Source organism: Mizuhopecten yessoensis, unplaced genomic scaffold (genome assembly GCF_002113885.1).
Source record: "Mizuhopecten yessoensis strain PY_sf001 unplaced genomic scaffold, ASM211388v2 scaffold8195, whole genome shotgun sequence".
NCBI lineage: Eukaryota > Metazoa > Mollusca > Bivalvia > Pectinida > Pectinidae > Mizuhopecten > Mizuhopecten yessoensis.
In genome coordinates this window covers 949,748-969,974 of record NW_018407426.1, presented here as the reverse complement: position 1 = coordinate 969,974, position 20,227 = coordinate 949,748, and the positions used below count along the sequence as shown (strand labels likewise).

The 20,227-nt window shown below is 39.0% G+C and overlaps 1 protein-coding gene across 4 annotated transcripts in view; it reads right to left on the bottom strand.

Moving 5' to 3' along the window:
- The window catches only part of LOC110455319 (membrane metallo-endopeptidase-like 1), a 36,869-nt gene that overhangs the window by 9,822 nt on the left and 6,820 nt on the right, over window positions 1–20,227 (bottom strand). For 3 of the 4 annotated variants that reach the window (XM_021505395.1, XM_021505396.1, XM_021505397.1), the window contains exons 2-12: window positions 10,410–10,562; window positions 6,369–6,547; window positions 6,045–6,080; window positions 5,609–5,770; window positions 5,310–5,393; window positions 4,384–4,577; window positions 2,958–3,137; window positions 2,600–2,686; window positions 1,142–1,281; window positions 612–711; window positions 2–130 (exon numbers count right to left, since the gene is read on the bottom strand). In XM_021505395.1, the coding sequence (XP_021361070.1) occupies window positions 2–130; window positions 612–711; window positions 1,142–1,281; window positions 2,600–2,686; window positions 2,958–3,137; window positions 4,384–4,577; window positions 5,310–5,393; window positions 5,609–5,770; window positions 6,045–6,080; window positions 6,369–6,547; window positions 10,410–10,483 (1,365 nt within the window). In that variant the 5' untranslated portion in view covers window positions 10,484–10,562. The remainder of the gene's footprint in view (window position 1; window positions 131–611; window positions 712–1,141; window positions 1,282–2,599; window positions 2,687–2,957; window positions 3,138–4,383; window positions 4,578–5,309; window positions 5,394–5,608; window positions 5,771–6,044; window positions 6,081–6,368; window positions 6,548–10,409; window positions 10,563–20,227) is intronic. The other variant, XM_021505398.1, reaches the window with a different exon arrangement.

Below are 20,227 nucleotides of genomic sequence, written 5' to 3'. Positions count from 1 at the left end.
CGTCCTGCTTAGCTTCCTGATCAAATGCTTCTTTAACAAAGAGTTTGCCCACAGCCAGTCCGAGTCTGCCGTTAGCATACCCGGTACATGCGTGCCACCTCGGCTCAGCAGTCTTTGACCCCTGTAGTACCTGTAGGGGTAAGGGGTCAATAAAATAGTCAGTGTGCGGTTATACCACACCAAACAAGTTTAATAAGAATAGCATTGGTAGCAAAAACAACCCAAATTAATTTTAAAAGTAGCGAAAACCACAACGAAATAAGAAATCAAATATTTCTTTCAGTTATTCAGAGAAATGTTTTTTTAAACCATTAATTCTAACAATCTAATAATCTTAATAATCTTTCTGAAGTGTATCAAACATGTTAATTAATCAGGATTAAATCCTAGCAAAGCTTAGTTGATGTCACATTATTCTTAACGATATTAACAACAGTTCTTGTTGTGATTGTACTCCAGCATTTATTATTCTTTTGGACAAATAACATATTACGTGTGCAATACATGTATGAAAATTGATTTTCGTTACTGGAATTAATACATTTTCATATACCAATACGAAAATAAATGGCATGTTCGAATGGTGACTTTGACCTCAATTATTTACTCACCCCGTGGTAATCCTGTCGTAGTGCCCGGATGTTAGTCGGGAGTGAAAGGGCCATCTGTGACATACTCATCCACAGCACATAATTTGCTAGGACCTGCTCTCTGTGGACAGGTTAACCATGGTACACTCAGATAAATCACAGACACATACACATGCAACTATCTTTATATGGTTCGTCAACGTCAATACTTCTCATTCATATATATGATTTTTATCTTTGATTAATAAATGCCGGACGAAATAGGAAAGGTTTGACTTTCGTTTCAATGTAAAGCTCACAATGTAAAATATGTCAAAATAATAAAAAGCCACCTTTAGTTATGGTTGTTATTGTATACTCTTGACGATATATCATTGATGTTGGTGACGTCACAATGTGTGTTATAACAGGTATCGAAATAGTATCATGTATATCGTATCGCCTGTTATCTTAACTCGGTATAGTCACAAATTGATCCCTAGCCACACATCATAAAGCTATGTGAATTTCGTGTATGAAGGGCGATAACCCATATGAGGAATTGCACTTACTTGTTCGAAATTCCATTGATCATGGTAAATATTTTACTCATGTAATCAGGATTTTCGACAATGACATTTTCTGATTCGGTCACCCTGTATCCGATTTCTTTGACGCCCAATACCCCGTTAAAATAGTCCATCCATTGGAACTAAAACAATCAGTTTAACAAAGCAGGTCAATATTCGTTATCATTGTTTCCTGAAAGTTGAGCATGGTTTCTCTGACCGAATATCATAAAACTTACAAAATAAAGCAAAAAATACAGACTTAACAACAAAACAAAACGACAACGCATATCAACAAATCATTCAATACGACAGAACAACATGACTTAACAACAGGGCATAGCAACATAACCTAACAACAGGGCATAGCAACATTATCTTACAACAGGGCATAGCAACATAATCTTACAACAGGGCATTGCAACATAACCTAACAACAGGGCATATCAACATAACCTAACAACAAGGCATAGCAACATAATCTAACAACAGGGCATAGCAACATAATCTTACAACAGGGCATTGCAACATAACCTAACAACAGGGCATAGCAACATCACCTAACACCAAGGCATAGCAACATAACCTAACAACAAGGCATCGCAACATAATCTAACAACAGGGCATAGCACCATAACCTAACCCCCCCCCATAGCAACATAACCTAACAACAGGGCATAGCAACATAGTCTTACAACAGGGCATTGCAACATAACATAACAACAGGGCATACCAACATAGCCTAACAACAGGGCATACCAACATAACCTAACAACAGGGCATATCAACATAACCTAACAACAAAAGACATAGCAACAACGCCAAATAAAAAGACAGGTATAACGCCTAACACGACATAACAACTACGTCTAACGACAAGACAACAACGCATTACATAGCAACAATACCTTACAACAATACATAACAACAATACTTAACAGCAAAAAGTCACAACAACAACACCAAACAAAAAGACAGTAATAACGCCTAACAAGACATACATGTACAGTGTTATAAAAGACAGCAACAACGCCTAATGACAAGATATCGCAATAACGCCTTATATAGCAACAAAACAAATCGAAACGACATGGCAACAACTCTTAACAACAATATATATCAACAACATTCAATGACAAGACAACAACATAAACCCAAGAAAAATAATGTATCACGCATGGCTACAAACAACTACCGACATGCCATAGTAAAGACACAAAAAACAAAGACATTCTACTACCTATCAAGAAACGGCGAGAAACACATCACCTCAAGATGCAGCAACAACAAAAAACAAGAGCAATACATACTAACAACACATAAAAACAAACAGCTCCATATGTTTAATATAATATAGCAACTACATATAATGTATATGCTACTTGACTTCCTATCACGGAAACTTTAATTGTTTTGACGGATTGACTCTGTTGCTGCTCCCTTGCTGTATGATGTACTTACCTGCGGGTATCGTTGCTTCAGCGTTGCAATAGTCATTTTATTATACAGTTTGTCTGCATTTCTTCTCTGATCAGATGGCATGGTCAACTGAATTTAAAAACAAAATGTCAACGTCAATATCGAATTCTGTTTACATACAGTGTGATGTTAAAAGACTGTATTTGTAGCTGATTAGTGTTGATCTCTTCCGTTATATTTCACACATTTTGTTACTTTATAAGTAGTCGACAGTGATACACACTTTACAGTAATGATAATAATGAAGACATCCAAGGTTAAATTGAATACAACAAAAGAATTATTATTCGACAATCAACAGATTGAATTTTCCTCCACTTTTAACGTTGGAATAGCATACATTAGCAATCTTTATTTCAAAATCCACCATTTCCTTCATCTGTTGCTCGGCCGTTGCTTGATTAGCGCCGAACGCCTTGGCTAGCTCCACAGCGTACTTCTCGTACGCCTTCAATGTCCTGTCGTTACGGCCATTTAAATAGTACTTCCGGTCGGGCATGCCCAGTGACGGCTGATCAAGCTGTTAACAGGAAATCAATTAAAATTACATATACTCACTGTTTACATCTATCATTATATCTGTTCTTGTTTACGCTCTATAAAAGTTAAACAAAATACGATATATACCTAAAGTTATCTTCCAAAGAGGATATATCACCAATTAATTAGTCTTTGAAACTTATCCTCAAAGTTAAGAAAAAATGCTGTGATATACGCATCTCTCTATCTGATCAAACATAAATATATATGGTATTGTATTTAACATCGCCTTGTACCTCGTCCTAAGAACATGAAAACAATTAATTTAAAGTTTATATGTTGACTAATATTTCAGTCCCTTATCGATAAAAACAACAGCAACGTTTTACCTAATTTTGAATGGTTTCCAGGCAAGAAAGTATTTAACAAGCTTATAAGACTATCATGGTCTTCAGGGTTTGTGTTTTGAGAACCTTATTCACAGGCGTCATATCGTCCTATCATTATATACATTTAAGGATAACCAGGCCTTATAGTATTAGGAGTAGAGAACGTTGCGATAGACAGAAGTAGTTTTTAGAAGCTATACAATGATGTGTATTGGTACATTAAGGTTTCCCTTAGCGTTCCCATATATAAATGTTTACCTACATAAAGCTGTGTCACATTTACTATCATAATATTATTCTATAAATAACGAATATTTGTTATCCCTAAAGATGTGCTACAAATAACATCATATTATACATAATATCATGCTATATATAACATCATGTTATACATAATACCATGTTATATATAACATAATGTTATACATAATATCTTGTTATACATAAAGGTGTGTTATACATAATATCATGTTATATATAATAGTATGTCATACATAACGATGTGTTATACATAACGATGTGTTATACATAATACCATGTTATATATAACATTATGTTATACATAATATCTTGTTATACATAAAGGTGTGTTATACATAATATCATGTTATATATAATAATATGTCATACATAACGATGTGTTATACATAACGATATGTTATACATAACGATGTGTTATACATAGAGTATATCATGCTATACATAATGAGGTTTTATAAATAATACCATGACATAAATAATGATGTGTTATACATAATATCGTTTAATACTTACATGTATATAATGTTATACCGAAGTCATAATGCTGGGTTATACATTTTGTTGTATTATACTTACATACACACATGTATATAATGTTATACTTACATACACACATGTATATAATGTTATACTTACATACATAATGTTGTTTTCAATGTCCTTGGAATCATCATAAACATACATGTCCACAATAGGACTGTTACTATACTTCCTGGTCCGTTTTAGAAGCTCCTCCAGTCCCAGAGTGTTGGACTGACCCAACACGGGCCAACCTCCTAGTTTATTTATCAGGTCAAGTCCTTCACTGACTCCCAATGAATCTATTTTATCTGCAATTAACAAATATGTTAATGTCTCCCAAGAATACTCTGATAAAACTGCCTTCCGCATAAGGTCTAAATCTTTCATATTCTTTAATAAGGCATTAAAAAGAGCATTCCTCTTAATATTTATATTTAAAATATTTATCACTGAATGAAATTGCCACTATATAACGTAATTCAAATTTAGATATCATTCATATCAGTTATGAATGTCATGGCCCAATTGTTGACCTCGTCTTTATTCAGACGATGGCTATCACTTATTCTCCCAGAAAGATAGCAGTTCTTTTCATTGAAAGAAAACATAAACGGATTTTAACTAAATGCTGAAATATAGTAAATTTCCTACGAGAACATTTGAAGTGATAAATCTAAATATTGGACTACTTTTAGTTGATAAATTAGTCAATATGAATTGACAGTTTTGAAATCCCTATGGGTCAACGTGACAAATAAATCGGGGACGCAATTGCGTTTAAATGTTTAAGTAATCCAACAGTTTGTTTGCTATGTTATATATAAAACATAGGAAAGAAAATAATCAACGGATGGAACATCGGGATATCAATCAACAGAAAAGACCGAGGCAACCCGAAATGGCAAAAAAACCAGAAACCAAAACAAATGTATAACATCGACCAGAGGACGTCATTAACAAAACGGAGGAGAGAAGAGGTGTTCCGGAAGGAGGATCAAGCCGATAACCAATGTGACATGACGTATAGAACAGTCAGTTACCTTCGTCAACACACGACTGGTACATGTGTTTGGCTTTTTTAATAGCTTCCGGGTCCTCTGTCGTCACTTCCGCCTCCAACAGATCTGCAAGTACAATTAATTGGGTTTTTTTGAACACATAACACTTTTCTTTTATTTCCTTGACAAAATATCTAAGCATAATTTACTTTAAATATGTTTAATAGATACACATAAGCTTTGCTTATCTAAATAAAGCCTCTGAATGCACATGGCGTTTCAATGTTAATTATAAAACATGGATGTTCTTTCCATAAAAATTACCTCGACACAATACTTACATTTGAGTGTGACCTTGACATCTTCACGAACCTGGTAGAACGTGCCAAATACAGACTCCTCTGACTTGAGCACATGGCGCTTAGCCCAGCGTCCGCACGCGTATTGATGGAAATTCTCACAGGGATCGGCAGTTACGTCAATAGAGTCAGCCATCTCGGCCGCTTAAATAAAACAAAAGCCGTCACTAGTTGTTCTTTACAGAATATTGTCATACAGCATGTAGATCATGATCATCAGTGATATAAACATTGTCTGAAACTGTGATCTTATAATAATTTAAATCATGCATATGTATGGAAATGGTAACCTTCGTGATGTCGAGTAAATTGAAAGGCAGCTTAGTGGCGTACATTATGAATGTACAAAAAATGCATCAACTCAAACGTTGATTTATAAATGAATCACACGTTTTGTCGCTAAATGAGGAGTATTTACCTGCCCTTGCACAGTCAGCCGTAAGACACCGGTAAACTACAAGTAAAAGATATATACTAATTTGTTGTAAAGATGCGTGCATATATGTCTGTACTGCATACCCTTTATAAATCATTCTCATACAAAGAAAGCTGTTAAAGATCTGTTACAAACGAAAATATATTATCTCATTTTATTGATGTCAAATTTAAAGTGTCCAAAACATAAAACAAGGGAGATAAGTCAAATTACAATTATATAAACAATACACTTAGAATTATTTTAGAGAAATCGATTTTAAAACAAACAAAAAACCTGGACACCAGACATCATTAGATATATTACCCTTTGCCGAATCCTTTGCAGGTTGTTGAATCATCTGTGCAGGTTTGCTCTCAGCGTCATCTATCTTCTTGGCAGAAATGACGGCAAGGGCGATAACTAGGGCTAGAATCACTACCAGAGAGAGGACAAGTCCGATCAGGATACCACGTGACGCCATACTGCTCTTGGGATCCTTCATACTGTAATGTAAAGAAGTTAAATGTACACGTGTCTGAATCCTAAATCTTAGTGTGTGTGGAAAAAGAAGCTTTAATTTTTACCTTTTCTAACATAACTTTCAATCATTGTGACGGAACCTTTCCTACATTTGTATCGGGGTGTGATAATAATATGTGTAAGTGTGTATAAATGAAACTTTTTATGTTTGATGATGATGATGATGATGATGATGACGATGCTGTTCAATATGTCCAATACCTGGTATGCTTTTCAATATATACAATAGCGGTTCTGTTATTCCAACTATTTACCAACTACAGTAACGGGAAGGTCAGTAGATTAACATATGTTTGGAAGTGATTCTGAAGCGTTGTTTTAGTTCAACCTTTTGCTTTACAGTCATGGTACAAATGTAGTCGGTCTTTTCCGTCGTATAAAACTCCTTTAAAGACACGATGCTGAAGAGTTTCAAGCTTTGAGAAATGCAGTATCTCCATTGCATATAAGGTATTCCGATTATCAGATATAATCCATTGGATGTGATAAGATAATTTGGAATAATGTTTGTAACAGTGAGGTACGCTACCTGATTATTTCATCAACAATCTTATTAGAATTATACTTGTAATTCTGCTCTTCTACGATACACTTTAATTTTGATTGGATTGTTTGATCAACAAACGACTAACGAATACTGTAATAACCTTAGGTTAGGAACATAGTTGACCTCGATTGGGTCCGTTCCGACAGCTGTACACCCCAGTACCTGGCAACCTGGGCTTAAACAATATTGGTGAACTAGTTTTTTTTCACTACTCAAATACCGATATCACTGGTAGCTATTCTCGTTACGTCCTTGTCAACACATGCTCGCACAGCGAAAACCATGCAAGTACGTTCTTATTCATAAATGGATAAGACAGCATTCATCGGGCTCCCGGGGAACTTTGTTGACAGGGCGGGATCCAGATGAGACACGTCTGATAACGCTGCAGCCATGAACAATATTTTTCTGTAATTGTACTCGTATCCTACCAATCTTTATGACGAAATAATATTCCAAATTATCTGTAAAAGCCGCCGACCGCGCCATTCATAGAACTTACTTAACGTCATTTGTACAGATACTTGTGGGTTATTAAAGAACACAATAGACTTTTCAGTATTCAAACGATCTTTAACTGCGCTCGGTATTCTCTTTTTAACGTAGCGGAAAGACAGAGTCACTGTTATTCATGTTTAATGTACTTGTTCCCTATTTCAGAGGTCCATGGTAAAATAAGCAAGATATTTTATATCGGACTTAAAACAGTAATTTCTGTAAAATATATATACATGTACAGCATCTCATTGAAGTTAACCATACGACACCTGCTGGTGGATTATAGATTTTACGTACAAAAAAATAAAAAATAAATCTTCTTGAGAACGAATTTGAGTTTGCTACTACATGAAAAAATGCACTTTTCAATTTGTTAATATAGCTTAGATAAAAAATACAAACTCAATATAACGGCCCTCGTTTCATTTGCCACCTTGTCTACCGCCGACATATGTCAATGTCCTTTTTCTATTTTAATTTTTTTCCAATCCCTATGATAATAAACAAAGCGCATGCAAACCGGCGATTGACAGGTAGTTTTGTGAGTTAGACAGCACATACCTTACGTCGACGTCGGTGATTGACAGGGAGTTCTGTGAGTTAGAGAGTACATAACTTACGTCGACGTCGGTGATTGACAGGGAGTTTTGTGAGTCAGAGAGTACATACCTTACGTCGAGGTCGGTGATTGACAGGGAGTTCTGTGAGTTAGAGAGTACATAACTTACGTCGACGTCGGTGATTGACAGGGAGTTTTGTGAGTTAGACAGCACATACCTTACGTCGACGTCGGTTATTGACAGGGAGTTCTGTGAGTCAGAGAGTACATACCTTACGTCGAGGTCGGTGATTGACAGGGAGTTCTGTGAGTTAGAGAGTACATAACTTACGTCGACGTCGGTGATTGACAGGGAGCTCTGGGAGTCAGAGAGCACATACCTTACGTCGACGTCGGTGATTGACAGGGGGGTCTGTGAGTCAGACAGTACATACCTTACGTCGACGTCGGTTATTGACAGGGAGTTTTGTGAGTTTAACAGTACATACTCCACGTCGACGTCGATGATAGTCTATTGACAGGGAGTTCTGTGAGCTAAATGCTACATAACTTACGTCGACGTCAATGATTGACAGGGAGTTTTGTGAGTTAGAGAGTACATACCTTACGTCGACGTCGGTTATTGACAGGGAGTTTTGTGAGTTTAACAGTACATACTCCACGTCGACGTCGATGATAGTCTATTGACAGGGAGTTCTGTGAGCTAGATGCTACATAACTTACGTCGACGTCGGTGATTGACAGGGAGTTTTGTGAGTTAGACGCTACAAACCTTACGTCGACGTCGGTTATTGACAGGGAGTTTTGTGAGTTTAACAGTACATACCCCACGTCGACGTCGATGATAGTCTATTGACAGGGAGTTCTGTGAGCTAGATGCTACATAACTTACGTCGACGTCGGTGATTGACAGGGAGTTTTGTGAGTTAGACAGTACATACCTTACGGCGACGTCGGTGATTGACAGGGAGTTTTATGAGTTAGAGAGTACATGCCTTACGTCGACGTCGGTGATTGACAGGGAGTTTTGTGAGTTAGACGCTACATCCCTTACTTCGACGTCGTTGATTGACAGGGAGTTTTGTGAGTTAGACGCTACATACCTTACGTCGACGTCGGTGATTGCCAGGGAGTTTTATGAGTTAGACAGTACATACCTTACGTCGTCGTCGGTGATTGACAGGGAGTTTTATGACAGACAGTACAAACCATGCGTCGACGTCGGTGATTGACAGGGAGTTTTATGAGTTAGAGAGTACATGCCTTACGTCGACGTCGGTGATTGACAGGGCGTTTTATGACAGACAGTACAAACAATACGTCGACGTCGGTGATTGACAGGGAGGTTTATGACAGACAGTACAAACCATACGTCGACGGCGGTGATTGACAGGGAGTTTTGTGAGTTAGACAGTACATACCTTACGGCGACGTCGGTGATTGACAGGGAGTTTTATGAGTTAGAGAGTACATACCTTGCGTCGACGTCGGTGATTGACAGGGAGTTTTGTGAGACAGACAGTACAAACGATACGTCGACGTCGGTGATTGACAGGGAGGTTTATGACAGACAGTACAAACCATACGTCGACGGCGGTGATTGACAGGGAGTTTTGTGAGTTAGAGAGTACATACCTTACGTCGATGTCGGTGATTGACAGGGAGTTCTGTGAGTCAGACAGTACATACCTTACGTCGACGTCGGTGATTGCCAGGGAGTTTTATGAGTTAGACAGTACATACCTTACGTCGTCGTCGGTGATTGACAGGGAGTTTTATGACAGACAGTACAAACCATGCGTCGACGTCGGTGATTGACAGGGAGTTTTGTGAGTTAGTGAGTACATACCTTACGTCGACGTCGGTGATTGCCAGGGAGTTTTATGAGTTAGACAGTACATACCTTACGTCGTCGTCGGTGATTGACAGGGAGTTTTATGACAGACAGTACAAACCATGCGTCGACGTCGGTGATTGACAGGGAGTTTTGTGAGTTAGACAGTACATACCTTACGGCGACGTCGGTGATTGACAGGGAGTTTTATGAGTTAGACAGTACATACCTTACGTCGTCGTCGGTGATTGACAGGGAGTTTTATGACAGCCAGTACAAACCATACGTCGACGTCGGTGATTGACAGGGAGGTTTATGACAGACAGTACAAACCATACGTCGACGGCGGTGATTGACAGGGAGTTTTATGAGTTAGAGAGTACATACCTTGCGTCGACGTCGGTGATTGACAGGGAGTTCTGTGAGTTAGAGAGTCGTTCCCTGCTAACACTCTTAGACATGGTTTGTTTTCTGTCGTGGTCAGATTCTCTTTCTTGTCACTATACAGCGATATCTTGACCACTCAGTTGCGTCCTTCCACTGTACAATGAACCAAACATTTACAGAGAGTCAGTAAACAGTCTGAGTTCAATCAAATCTGCTACGGGAGGAGCTTTCCGAGCCACTGATATAAAACACAGAATCAATAATCATCTGTCGATTTCTTTCTTGTTAGTTTTTGTGTTGTGTAATCATTTCTTCATATTCCCGTAAAAGTGAATCCAGTGTATTTACTCGTACTGTATGATAACGCCTCTGATATGCCTACCAATCTGTTTGAAATAATAATGTTACATATAGGGTGTAGACCCTCACTAATCAATGTGAAATTTACATGTACTTGATTGATGAGTGTGGCACTATTTACACGTGAACCACAGGAAGCATTAATGACGAGCTATCCTGCTCCAGACCAAAGCCACGCCGGATTAATGTTTTGTAGACAGTATTATTAGATACCGACTTTAATTAGACGGCAATCTCCTACGCACGCAGTGGTGATCTAATGAGCGAAAACAGCCCATCGTTACTATTTTTAGATCAATATTGTCGTTCAATAAAATTTCCATTCAATAAAGGTGCAGGAGAGGGATTTAATTCCGAATAGCACAGGCTTGTGTATTAAACAATTTCAAATACATTTGCTTGGCTATTTTTTTCAGTAAAATTAAAAGAAAGAAGGGCTGACATATTGATACAGCTATTATAAATCGGAACCATGATATTTGCCAACATTTTCTACAGCAGTATGTTTGCATAATGAAGGAGTCTATGTAGCATCGAAATACACAGGCAAGATCTTTTTATGTAAATTCAGGTCCAATGTGCAGGTCAATTTTAACAGAAAAGAGCAAAATAGTCAACTTCAGATGAAACAAATTACCTGAACGTGACATCAATTTGACCTGAAATTGACACAGTGAAATTAACCTGACCAAAAAAAATATGTGAATTTGACTTGAGATTCGACTTGAACTTCGGGGAAATTTCAGGTAAGAATTGTTTCAGGTCAAATACCTCAAGAAATGTTGCCTGTGTATATAGGTTATTATTTTATATACATAACAACCGTTAAGACATTGAGACAAACGCATACCATGATGTATGGCGTTAGCATTATTGGTTTCGATCTCGTACACAACGAGACTTATTCTAAGGTATTCATATTTTCCAAGTGATCAATGAGTATACATAAATCGATGATTAAATTAGTAATAATTTGTTTCAATCAGCAATCGAAAATATTTCAAAATATTTAATCTGTCACTTCAGAGTACGAACACCATTAAACATGATATGGACATAACATTATGTGTCAGATGTTGCTATAATTGAATAGTTTGTGGTTTATGTTCAACATCCTGTTGTTAATATTGCTAAACATGTGTTTTGTTTTGAAAATTTAACCGTTTATATTAGTAACTTATTATTTATATTAGAAAATGCATGTACAAAACTGCCGAAATATCATAACTACACATCACATGTGTTATGACGTGCAAAATAAAACAAAAGACTGTAAAGATGAGGCAATAACGTACGACATTAAATGATCAGTCATGGCGACGATAAACGTGATTGGCTAATTTCTTCAGCCAATGAAAAACGCCGTTGCAAAGAATTATGTTTGGTTCCTCTTGACGCAAATAGCATTGAACATACATAATAGGATTTCTAAGGCGACCTTCATTTAATATAGAATTTAAATTTTACAAAGCAACCACATATAATTTGATATCGAATTCACATCACAAGAAACGCCCGATTAAGTTTTTTTATAAAATAAAAAGATAAAGAACATAAATAACAAGATGTTCAAACATATCAATGTGTTACACACCAAAACAGACCATGCAATTAACACATATTTTATTATAGTACATGCATAAATGATGAGATTTATGTTGATTTTAGTTATAATTGTGAGAAGAAGCTACACTTTGTTTAATCAAACGAGAACTGTGCTAAATATAGTGCCATATCTCTAACAGTTTTTCTTAAACGTCGTAATAATGTTATATATCACTGATTATTGTAAATTGTAAATTGAAGTTTGATATTACATTTTATCACATAATGTACTACATTTGTATGTTATCCAGTGAATTAACCCATGTCCAATTCTTTTGAGTATTTACCCATGTAATATGACCTATCATCCCTGTGATTGGTTGTAAGTTCCAATTGTTGCAATTGTGACGGAACGCCTAGGACAAGTACATGACGTCACAGACTTACGCACTGGAGTCAAAATGGCGGGTTTTTTTTTACATTTAAAGTTTGCATGAAAATTATCGTTTTACAGAAATAAATGCCACAAATCTTGATTATGTGAAAAAAAGGATCTTACACTCGGTTTCATTTAATATGAATTTATGAAACTCGTCACGAATTTTTCATCTTAGCTCGCCAGAGGCTCGCTAAAATGAAAAATGTTTAAACTTGTTTCCTAAATCTCGTATGAAATGGAAATTCATGTAAGATCCTATATTTATAATATAATTGTACGGCATATATTAGCTACTCTCTCTCTCTTATGGACTTTTAAAAGCAAGTTCCTTTTAAAGTTAAGTGCTTTTACATGCATTTAATTATTTTTAGTATCTCGTAACTCTCTATGAGTGGCTTTCGTAATATATGTTTTATGTATATTCTACTGTATCATTATACAAATATGTATATATGTAAAGGGTGAGACTTCAATAAACTCTCTCTATCTGTGCATTGCTTAATCAACATAGTGAAATATACATAGGAAGTCAACAAATCATTCTACTGTTGTGATTAAAAAGATAATTAATCGTCAGTGTTTTACCTTATTTACACTAAAAGCGTGTTGAATCCGACTATCGTTTCTAGGTTTTCAATAAGTAAAACTATTGTTTCTAAGTGTTTATCAAATCTTTCTAGTGTTTGTATGTGTTCACTGAAGCCTGTGTCTACATGTAAAAATAGTAAACAGTCACGATGACTTGCGTACAAAGATTCACGTGTGACAACATGTCTTACATGACGGATCGGTATATGTCTGTGACGTCATGATCAAACCACTGCTCCGCACGAGACAGTTACATATGACTATTAAACAAGTATGTTTCGCCTTTATAACATGCTTTCTATTTATGAAACTGAATTTTGACTTGACAATCTCCCGGTTTCCAGGACAACGTTTTTATCTACAGCGACAGTTGAATTAAAACAATCAATTATTCATGAGTGCTGCATGCAAGGAAATCTCAACCCGTCCCGAGGTTTACATTTTTGAATTTCAGTACTAAGTCTCGAAGTGATCCTCAAAGTCCTAAATCCGGGTTGATGTTTATTTCTGTCTGCAATTCAGCGTAGTGATTGATTATTGAATACATAAATCAACCAATGCGCCACGAAATCATGAATAACGCGTAGGTATTTTCTAGTGAATAAATAAATTTGCCACATCAAAACCAAATCATATTACAGTTACTTCCGAAGGATATAAGATATAAATATACATTACTAAAAAATAATAAATCCTTCCTTAAAGAAAAACGTCATGTCAAAAAAGAATGCTGTCATTCTTCGATGCTTGTCACATGTAAACTGCTCAAGCGATGACTTTTGATGACTTGATCCTTTTGTGAAACGTGACTTTTCTTCAGAATAATGGCGCGTATATGGTCTTTCTTCTCTAGGTAGATAAAGGCAGACTGTTTTACCACACTTCACGCGCGCATTGGTTGTTTTTTTCTCGAGAAGAGTTTTTACACTGATTTACTGAGCGAGTCCAACTTATCTCAGTCAAGGACAACGATTCTGTAAAGCAAACTAGTTAAGAATATAATATATGTTGTATTTTCCTAATATTGTATACATATACCATCATAACGAGTTTTATGACCACAGTGTTTCGGAAGATAGAGGCATTGAGTTTTACTTTTTTGACGCTAGGTTCCACTGCTGGTTTCTGAAAGGACGAAGTAGCCATAAGATGTATCAATTATGTGAAACCTGCTCGACTTTCTGTATTGACAAACTAAAGCTTTAAATATGGGTTTCTATATTGTGTGCCTGGAATACCATTGTGTTACTTCACATACACTGTATGTAGAAAGAGGACAAAAATGAGAAAAAAAAACAGCTTGAAAGTTCGTTATAACGTTACTATTGGCTACAAGAGATAACTTGTTCTTCAAGTAGTATTTCATTCAACCATGCAAGAATCAGTTCTAGCTTCAAGGTTACGGCCAAACTCGCGGACTGGTAGTCCAGCTACAAGGTTAGGCCCACATCGAGGACTCATAGTCCAGCGTCAAGGTTACGGCCAACATCGGGGACTAATAGTCCAGCTACAAAGTTAGGCCAACATCGGGGACTGATAGTCCAGCTACAAGGTTAGGCAAACATCGGGGACTGATAGTCCAGCTACAAAGATAGGCCAACATCGGGGACTGATAGTCCAGCTACAAAGTTAGGCCAACATCGGGGACTGATAGTCCAGCTACAAAGTTAGGCCAACATCGGGGACTGATAGTCCAGTGTCACGGTTACGGCCAACATCGGGGACTGATAGTCCAGCTACAAGGTTAGGCCAACATTGGGGACTGATAGTCCAGCTACAAGGTTAGGGCTAACATCGTTGACTGATAGTCAAGCTACAAGGTTACGGCTTACCTCGTGGACTAATAGTCCAGCTACAAGGTTACGGCTAACATCGTTGACTGATAGTCAAGCTACAAGGTTACGGCTAACCTCGTGGACTAATAGTCCAGCTTCAAGGTTAGGCAAATATCGGGGACTGATAGTCCAGCTAAAAGGTTAGGCCAACATCGGGGACTGATAGTCCAGCTACAAGGTTACGGTCGACCTCAGGGACTGATATTCCAGCTACAAGGTTACGGTCGACCTCAGGGACTGATAGTCCAGCTACAAGGTTACGGCAAACCTCGTGGACTGATAGTCCAGCTACAAGCTTACGGCTAACCTCAGGTCTGATAATCCAGCTACAAAGTTACGGCCAACATCGGGGACTGATAGTCCCGCTACAAGGTTAGGCCAGCATCGAGGACTCATAGTCCAGCGTCACAGTTACGGCAAACATCGGGGACTGATAGTCCAAGCTACATGGTTACGGCCAACATCGGGGACTGATAGTCCAGCTACAAGGTTACGGCCGACCTCAGGGACTGATAGTCCAGCTACAAGGTTACGGGTAACCTCAGGACTGATAATCCAGCTACAAAGTTACGGCCAACATCGGGGACTGGTAGTCCAGCTACAAGATTAGGCCCACATCGGGGACTGATAGTCCAGCGTCACGGTTACGGCCAACATCGGGGACTGACAGTCCAGCGTCAAGGTTACGGCCAACATCGGGAACTAATAGTCCAGCTACAAAGTTAGGCCAATATCGGGGACTGATATTCCAGCTACAAGGTTACGACCAACTTCGGGGACTGATAGCCCAGCGTCACGGTTAGGCAAACATCGTGGACTGATAGTCCAGCTACAAGGTTAGGCCAACATTGGGGACTGATAGTCCAGCTACAAGGTTAGGGCTAACATCGTTGACTGATAGTCAAGCTACAAGGTTACGGCTAACCTCGTGGACTAATAGTCCAGCTACAAGGTTAGGCCAATATCGGGGACTGATAGTCCAGCTAAAAGGTTAGGCCAACATCAGGGACTGATAGTCCAGCTTCAAGGTTACGGTCGACCTCAGGGACTGATAGTCCAGCTACAGGGTTACGGTCGACCACAGAGACTGATAGTCCAGCTACAAGGTTACGGCTAACCTCAGGTCTGATAATCCAGCTACAAAGTTACGGCCAACATCGGGTACTGATAGTCCAGCTACAAAGTTACGGCTAACCTCGTGGACTGATAGTCCAGCTACAAGCTTACGGCTTAATCTCAGGTCTAATAATCCAGCTATAAAGTTACGGCCAACATCGGGGACTGAAAGTCCCGCTACAAGGTTAGGCCAGCATCGAGGACTGATAGTCCAGCGTCACAGTTACGGCAAACATCGGGGACTGATAGTCCAGCTACAAGGTTAGGCCAGCATCGAGGACTGATAGTCCAGCGTCACAGTTACGGCAAACATCGGGGACAGATAGTCCAGCTACAAGGTTACGGCTAACCTCAGGACCGATAGTCCAGCTACAAGGTTACGGCTAACATCGTTGAATGATAGACAAGCTACAAGTATACGGCTTACCTCGTGGACTGATAGTCCAGCTACAAGGTTAGGCCAACATCGGGGACTGATAGTCCAGCTACAAGGTTACGGCCGACCTCAGGGATTGATAGTCCAGCTACAAGGTTACGGATAACCTCAGGACTGATTATCCAGCTACAAAGTTACGGCCAACATCGGTGACTGATCGTCCAGCTACAAGGTTACAGCTAACTTCGTGGACTGATAGTCCAGCTACAAAGTTTCGGCCAACATCGGGGACTGATAGTCCAGCTACAAGATTACAGCTGACCTCGAAGACTGATAGTCCAGCTACAAGGTTACGGCTAACCTCAGGACTGATAACCCAGCTACAAAGTTACGGCCAACATCGGGGACTGATAGTCCAGCTGCAAGGTTACGGCTTACCTTGGGGACTGATAGTTCAGCTACAAGGTTACGACTAACATTGGGGACTGATAGTACAGCTACAAGGTTACGGCTAACCTCGGGATTGATAATCCAGCTACAAAGTTACGGCCAACATCGGGGACTGATAGTCCAGCTACAAGGTTACGGCTAACCTCAGTACTGATAACCCAGCTACAAAGTTACGGCCAACATCGGGGACTGATAGTCCAGTTACAAGGTTACGGCTTACCTCGGGGACTGATAGTCCAGCTTCAAGGTTACGGCTTACCTCGGGGACTGATAGTCAAGCTACAAAGTTTCGGCCAACATCGGGGACTGATAGTCCAGCTACAAGATAACAGCTAACCTCGTAGACTGATAGTCCAGCTACAAGATTACAGCGAACCTCGTAGACTGATAGTCCAGCTACAAGGTTACGACTAACATCGGGGACTGATAGTCCAGCTGCAAGGTTACGGCTTACCTTGGGGACTGATAGTCCAGCTACAAGGTTACGACTAACATTGGGGACTGATAGTCTAGCTACAAGGTTACGGCTACCCTCGGGATTGATAATCCAGCTACAAAGTTACGGCCAACATCGGGGACTGATAGTCCAGCTACAAGGTTACGGCCAACATCGGGGACTGATAGTCCAGCTAAAAGATTACAGCTAACCTCGTAGACTGATAGTCCAGCTACAAGGTTACGGCTACCCTCGGGATTGATAATCCAGCTACAAAGGTACGGCCAACATCGGGGACTGATAGTCCAGCTAAAAGATTACAGCTAACCTCGTAGACTGATAGTTCAGCTACAAGATTACAGCTAACCTCGTAGACTGATAGTTCAGCTACAAGATTACAGCTAACCTCGTAGACTGATAGTCCAGCTACAAGATTACAGCTAACCTCGTAGACAGATAGTCCAGCTACAAGGTTACGACTAACATTGGGGACTGATAGTCCAGCTTCAAGGTTACGACTAACATCGGGGACTGATAGTCCAGCTACAAAGTTACGGCTTACCTCGGGCACTGATAGTCCAGCTACAAGGTTACGGCTAACATCGTTGAATGATAGACAAGCTACAAGTATACGACTTACCTCGTGGACTGATAGTCCAGCTACAAGGTTAGGCCAACATCGGGGACTGATAGTCCAGCTACAAAGTTTCGGCCAACATCGGGGACTGATAGTCCAGCTACAAGATTACAGCTAACCTCGTAGACTGATAGTCCAGCTACAAGGTTACGGCTAACCTCAGGACTGATAATCCAGCTACAAAGTTACGGCCAACATCGGGGACTGATAGTCCAGCTACAAGATTACAGCTAACCTCGTAGACAGATAGTCCAGCTACAAGGTTACGACTAACATTGGGGACTGATAGTCCAGCTTCAGGGTTACGGCTAACCTCGGAATTGATAATCCAGCTACAAAGTTACGGCTAACCTCGGGGACTGATAGTCCAGCTACAAGGTTACGGCTAACCTCGGGGACTGATAGTCCAGATACAAGGTTACGGCTTACCTCGGGGACTTATAGTCCAGCTACAAGGTTACGGCTTACATCGGGGACTGATAGTCCAGCTACAAGGTTGCGGCTTACCTCGGGGACTGATAGTCCAGCTTCAAGGTTACGGCTTACCTCGGGGACTGATAGTCTAGCTACAAGGTTACGGCTTACCTCGGGGACTGATAGTCTAGCTACAAGGTTACGGCTTACCTCGGGGACTGATAGTCCAGCTACAAGTTTAATTACGGCCAACATTGGGGACTGATAGTCCAACAGTAAAAGTCAGCCACCTTAAGCCGTAAAATAATCACTAGAGATACGAACAAGGTTCGATACAGAATGCCACAGTAAATATTTAACGCACCATATGGCAACTTTGTCCATGTTTAAAGTGTTCCGAAACATATGTGTGAGTGGAATACTACACATTGGGAAATGTGTCAATACAAAATTTATAATATTACAAATTGACAGCTTTGGCTACTAAAGATAATTCATGAAAGACGTTTTAGAATAAATCCGAGATGAAAGGTTATGGCTCACCTACATCAAAATCTGTAACTCATGAATATGGAAAACGTTATCAATGACTTAAACACCACTTACGGTCTCAAGACCAAGTCTTGTTGCATACACTTCCATACGAATCAGGCCTCCAGATGGCTTATAATCGTTTTCCTAATTTTGTTTTTTTGTTATGAAGCAGTCAAGCTATCGATTTTTCTCTATATGATGTGTACTTATTGGGGATGTGCATTTTCTGTCAAAGTAACAATATCATAGCATCCCCGTGTCGCGTGATGTACGCTCGTGGAAACAGATACACGTGATATCCGTGTATCGTCACGTACTGTCATAGTTACAATGTACCGTCAAATTTGTATGATGTCATATATTCACAGCAACAATGATACATCAACATCTGAGTTGCGTCACGTATTGTCATAGTTACAATGTATGTAAAATTCGTATGATGTCATATTATTCATAGCAATAGTGATACATGTACAACAACTGTGTGTTACGTCACGTACTGTATAGTAACAATGTAAGTCAAATTTGTATTATGTCATATAATTACCTACATAGTAACAGTGATACAGTATCTCCGTGTTACGTCACGTACTGTCATAGTAACAATGTACGTCACATTTGTATGATGTCATATAATTACCTAAATAGTAACAGTGATACCTCATCTCCGTGTTACGTCACGTACTGTCATAGTAACAATATACGTCACATTTGTATGATGTCATATAATTACATACATAGTAACAGTGATACAGTATCTCCGTGTTACGTCACGTACTGTCATAGTAACAATGTACGTCACATTTGTATGATGTCATATAATTACCTACATAGTAACAGTGATACCTCATCTCCGTGTTACGTCACGTACTGTCATAGTAACAATATACGTCACATTTGTATGATGTCATATAATTACCTAAATAGTAACAGTGATACCTCATCTCCGTGTTACGTCACGTACTGTCATAGTAACAATGTACGTCACATTTGTATGTCATATAATTACATACATAGTAACAGTGATACCTCATCTCCGTGTTACGTCACGTACTGTCATAGTAACAATGTACGTCACATTTGTATGA